This window comes from Nicrophorus vespilloides, unplaced genomic scaffold (genome assembly GCF_001412225.1).
Source record: "Nicrophorus vespilloides isolate i.1.1-1 unplaced genomic scaffold, Nicve_v1.0, whole genome shotgun sequence".
Lineage (NCBI taxonomy): Eukaryota > Metazoa > Arthropoda > Insecta > Coleoptera > Silphidae > Nicrophorus > Nicrophorus vespilloides.
Window position 1 is genome coordinate 1 of NW_017097319.1, and position 6,172 is coordinate 6,172.

Below are 6,172 nucleotides of genomic sequence, written 5' to 3' on the forward strand. Positions count from 1 at the left end.
AATGAATACGAAAGATGCATATGAAAGCTGAGTGTTTGGGGAATGTAAAATATGCAATTTGGATGTTTAGGGACTATTCATACATTGCTGTGGTTCCATCCGTTTGGTTTAGATGTTTCTTGTATATGTACATATACCGTTAAATGTATATATTTGTTGGTAAATGTATACATTTAAAGCAGTGAAACATGTAATCAAGGTATAAAATCTGGTTATAAATACGTTTGATTTAGTGGGAACGCTTTGCAGGAATTTTTTTTATTTTAGAAAGGTGTTTAGCTCCATCACCACCACCGGCCGCTGCGTTGCACAATCCGATCATATCTTATTCAGACCACTTCCCGAAATATTTAGGTTAAGAGCGTTCCTCTCTCACACTATTTCTCCTCCTGTTCAGTTTCGTTTCTTTCCTTTAGTAAATTACAGAATTTTCTATTTCGAAGGTGCCATGCAGCTCAGTTATTTTTATTTTTTTTTCGGTTGTGAAATCGGACGAACGAGAAAAGTATCCCAACGAAGTGCACTTCGCCGCGTGATTTAGTATAGGTGCACCCACATCTAAACACCTCGGACACGTGCCCATCCTAATACCAATCTGACAAAAACAAAAAAACAAAATATATACGAGAAACGTCAAGAACGTGAGACGTCACTCAAAGTGAAATTATTGCACGGAGCAAGTGTTTCCTACACTTTTCAGATTTAGTGCAACTTGCATCTGCCACATTTCGTTTTTTTTTTTGTTGATATATTTGAAATATCATCAGTCCGGATTACTCGCTAAGTACAATAAATTGCATTCATTGCTTAAAATAGTCGAGTTTAACAAAAAAAAAAATGCAATTATTTACATGCAGGTTTTACAATGGCAGTTGTGGCGCTATTTTCGGATGTCCACACGAAAATAGACACTTATGAAATGTTGACAATTATTTTCGTGCAACTAAACTCATATTTTCACCTTACACACAACTCGCATCTTATTTTTCAACTGTAAGACAAAATTTGTGACTACGTGGCAACGTTTCTTTACTTGTCCACTCTAAATTGTTTTAAATTTGACATACGTCATGATGACATGCGATCAAATGTCAAACAGTGTCAATTCTATTCATATTATTCTCAATTTTATATAATTCTCAGCAATTTTTAACTACATATCGCTTAAGAAAATGTAAATTCATAAAATTATTGTACTAAAAAAATTTTTTTTTTCAAAATTTGTTATAAAAATCTTTTTGCAGAGACTTCCTAAAATCACATTTGCCAAGATTCTGAAAAAGTGAAATAATGGATTGTTTGTGTTTTTGTGAATTCGGAACGAAAATCAAGTGGGCAAAACATGTAAATATGCTTTAATCAGATCGAGACTTTAGACTTTTTCCTCTAACTGCATAGGATATGCGAAGAAATTTTAGGTTTGAGAATAAAAACGGCGATGAAGAAATTTTGGGACAGAATAAAAAAATGTAATGGGTCTGGCGCATCTGTCAACGTGTGTGCACGGACGGTGCACGCGTTCGGTCTCCGTCTCCTCACCTAAAAATACCGAGATGACAAAACACAATGGCATACGTGTTGTATGTATGTATGTGCATTCGTATGTTTTTCTGAATCGGAATGCCCCCACCTTTCAGAGCTTCTTCAAATTTAGACGCACCTGAACATCAATCATTTACTAGCACGCATTTTACAACTTTACGTCTTCATCTGGAATTAGGTCATAGATAGAAACACGTTTTTTTTTTGTAGTGGGAATCATTTTTTTTTAAAGATTTGTAGTCAAAAAGAATAGAATTGGGTCATAGAAATCGTCACTTCTTTTTTTTGTAAATATCATATATATCTATAGCAACCCTTTCAATAGCATTCAACTATTCAAACAACTGAAGTATGAGAAACTAAAATTTGATCATGAGTTTGAAAAATTTGAATTTTGACATGGAAATCATCACTTTTTTATCATCTGAAGAAAGAGAAGATAGAATTAGTTTCAATTTTTTTTGGTAAATACCAGTGAGGTTCATAAACCCGTGAAACGAACGGAAAGATCATAAGAGTTGCTATGGGTCATTGCATTTTGCACGAAATCTGTTGGCCGTAAATCCATCCGGTCGGGCTTAATTTAACGCGCATAAATTCCGTCGGTCGAGCCGTTTCATTCTCCCGCTTTTCCTGTGCCTTTTTCACTCTTCTACGCACTCTTCACTTCGTCATCCTTTCCATTCCTGCCCGAAGTCGCGACTAATTGGAATTTATCATCATCCCGGACGACGCACCTAATTGCCTGGCGACACACCGTTAAATGCAATTCCACAAGCTTAACAAAAAAAATCTTTTAGTCTTCAGCAAAATAATTTTTAAAAATCATCATATCTCACTGATTAATTAACATTACTCAATAAAAGTTATATCAAAAGTTGCGCAACGAAAAACTGTATATTAAGCAAAAATAAAATTTAGAAAAAGTTTTATAGTTTTCGAGTTATTCAATAAAAATTAAAACGTCAAAATTGACAGTTTATAATAGATGGATGACGTAGATTGACATTACGTGATTATAGTTATGTCAAAAGATGAGCATCTAATCTGGATTAAAATTAAACAAAAACACTTTTTAAAAAATTGACAGTTTATAATAGATGGATGACGTAGATTGACATTACGTAATTATAGTTATGTCAAAAGATGAGCATCATTTAAAAAGTATTATAGATTTTGACCTAATCTGGATTATAATTAAACAAAAACAGTTTTTTTTACAAAATATTATTCCTTGTGTCCCACATTTTATTTTCATCGCTGTTACTCAGCGACCATTGCCAATATCAGATAAGTCTTAATTACTGCAGTCAAAATGACGACCGAAAATAGAATGTATTTTGATGTATTTATAATACTTTCTTTGACGCTTACAGGTTAGGTTGAGTTAAGAATTTGACTTGCTAAAGAGAATTTAGGTAATAAAAACAATGTGTCACTTCTTTTTTTGTAAAGTTATATCAAAAGTTGCGCAATGAAAAACTGTATATTAAGCAAAAATAAAATTTAGAAAAAAGTTTTATAGTTTTCGAGTTATTAAATGAAAAAGAAAAAAAATCAAAACGTCAAATTTTACAGTTTATAATAGATGGATGACGTATATTGACATTACGTTATTGTAGTTATGTCAAAAGATGAGCATCTAATATAGTTTTTGACCTAATCTGGATTAAAATTAAACAAAAACACTTTTTACAAAATATTATTCCTTGTGTCCCACATTTTATTTTTATCGCTGTTACTCTGTGCCTAAAACCATTGCCAATATCAGATAAGTCTTAATTACTGCAGTCAGAATGACGACCGAAAATAGAATGTATTTTGATGTATTTATAATACTTTCTTTGACGCTTACAGGTTAGGTTGAGTTAAGAATTTAACTTGTTAAAGAGAAGTTAGGTAATGAAAACAATGTCACTTCTTGTTTGGTAAATATCATATATATCCATAGCAACCCTTTCAATAACATTCAACTATTGAAACAACTGAAGTATGCAAAACTAAAATTTGATCATAGTTACCATAGAAATTATTTTCTCAACTTTTTCATCATATCCAATATCAGATAAGTCTTAATTACTGTAATCAGAATGACGATCGAAAATAGAATTTATTTTGATGTATTTATAATACTTTCTTTGACGCTTACAGGTTAGGTTGAGTTAAGAATTTGACATGATAAAGAGAGGTTAGGTAATAAAAACAATGTGTGTTTGAAATGGAGAGACGTCATCTGAAATTCTTTCCCTTTGATATTTAGACTCAGGTTGTTTGTCGTGTTAATGACATCAGCAGGTGTTTATGTGCATGGTGTTTTTGGCTCTTGCTGTTGGCATCATTTGATCCTTTGACGTGCATCAAGGGTCGCCGTGTTATTGTACTTGGATTATTACTTAATCGTCTTCAAATACTTTACATATTTACACTCCGAATATTTCTAACAATAAAAACAATACTATTTTGTATATTGCAAACAATATTCGTAACATTATTAAAAAAAAATTGTAAAATTTATATTATTATTATATGCAACCAAGTTATCGCATGGAATGCAATTATCTGATATGTATGTTTTGGTTGGCAAACGAATCTTTTTCTAGACTAAATTTAAATTCGTTAGTCAACCAAAAACACACAATTTTAAATTAATGTTTAATTGCTGTTAAGATCACAATAATAGCTACACGTAATTAGACAAACAATTTGCTTATTTTATATAATATTTTAATGTTGTTACTTTTCACTTTAATGTAATTATAACGCAGGGATCGACGAACGAATAATTAATTAAATTTAAACTAAACATCGTATGCAACCAAATGTACACTTCCGTTCTGCGCGACAGACGTTCGACGCGTATTACTTTCTTGGCGGGGCGTTTGAATAACTTCATTTTGAAATAAATATAGTGATCTTACCTTCACATTTTAATCCTTGCTTGTAAATACCATAGAGGAGAGATCCGCAGTGGTCGCAAAACGTTGGGGACATGAACGTGTGCACTTTGAACCGATGCGGAACGTCAATTTTGAATCGCGCCCTGAGGTACTGCCACCACATAAAAAATAAAATTACCAGATTCATCATCATCATCATTGTTGCTATTGTTATAATTACAATTGTGCTTTCCGATTCTCGTCCGGATCCCGGGCATTTTCCCAGCAACTTGTCGTGGCATTTCTTGTGGACGGCCGTCTGACAACCTGAAATATTGCACACGATTCTTTGAGGTGACAGCGATTCTATGGAGGATTTTGATTTAGTCACTCACATTGACATTGGTAGCCCTGCTTGCAGAAACCCCACAGGAAGTCCTTGCAGAAAGCGCAGAACGTCGGTTGCCTGAAAAACTTCGCGAGAAATTTGTGTCCTTTCACCTCGTGCACCCTGAAAACGAAACAAAAAATCGTCAGATACATGTAAAATTAAATATATAAGTTTTAATTTAGTAATTGTAAAGAAAAAGTAATAATAATTACAAACGTCGTTTAATTTGTTTTGTTTCAATTGTCGCCAACTTAATTCGTATTAACAAAAGTAATATTTTAATTGTTATGCAACCCCCAAATAAAGGGTAGTTATGCAACACATAATCCAAACACTTACTAAATTAATCAACTTTTGCAAAATTATTATAAATTTACAATTCATTCATTTCAAATAAGTATTAATAATTTAGTGACGCCATCTATTGCTGAAAATTTTACAAACAATAATACAAATGTGAGTAATCCACAATTAAATATATAAGTTTTAATTTAGTAATTACAAAAAAAAAGTAATAATAATTACAAACGTCGCTTAATTTGTTTTGTTTCAATTGTCGCCAACTTAATTCGTATTAACAAAAGTCATATTTTAATTGTTATGCAACCCCCAAAAAGGGTAGTTATGCAACACATAATCCAAACACTTTCTAAATTAATCAACTTTTGCAAAATTATTATAAGTTTACAATTCATTCATTCATAAATTTCAAAAAAGTATTAATAATTTAGTGACGCCATCTATTGCTGAAAATTTTACAAACAAAAATACAAATGTGAGTAATTCACAATTAAATATATAAGTTTTAATTTAGTAATTTCAAAAAAAAGTAATAATAATTACAAACGTCGCTTAATTTGTTTTGTTTCAATTGTCGCCAACTTAATTCGTATTAACAAAAGTTATATTTTTATTGTTATGCAACCCCCAAATAAAAGGTAGTTATGCAAAACTGTCGCCAACTTAATTCGTATTAACAAAGTCATATTTTTATTGTTATGCAACCCCCAAATAAAGGGTAGTTATGCAACACATAATCCAATCAGATCTAAACACTTTCTAAATTAATCAACTTTTGCAAAATTATTAAATATTTACAATTCATTCATTCATAAATTTCAAATAAGTATTAATAATTTAGTGACGCCATCTATTGCTGAAAATTTTACAAACAAAAATACAAATGTGAGTAATCCACAATTAAATATATAAGTTTTAATTTAGTAATTACAAAAAAAAGTAATAATAATTACAAACGTCGCTTAATTTGTTTTGTTTCAATTGTCGCCAACTTAATTCGTATTAACAAAAGTCATATTTTAATTGTTATGCAACCCCCAAATAAAGGGTAGTTATGCAACAC

At 31.2% G+C, this 6,172-nt stretch overlaps 1 protein-coding gene across 1 annotated transcript in view; it reads right to left on the bottom strand.

The window, feature by feature from the left end:
* Positions 1-4,460: 4,460 nt before the first annotated feature.
* The window catches only part of LOC108559804 (putative protein kinase C delta type homolog), a gene marked incomplete at both ends in the record, with an annotated part of 4,342 nt that continues 2,630 nt past the window's right edge, over positions 4,461-6,172 (bottom strand). Inside the window, 3 exon segments of the mRNA XM_017917164.1 lie at positions 4,461-4,590; positions 4,660-4,745; positions 4,814-4,929. Coding sequence (XP_017772653.1) covers positions 4,461-4,590; positions 4,660-4,745; positions 4,814-4,929 — 332 coding nt within the window.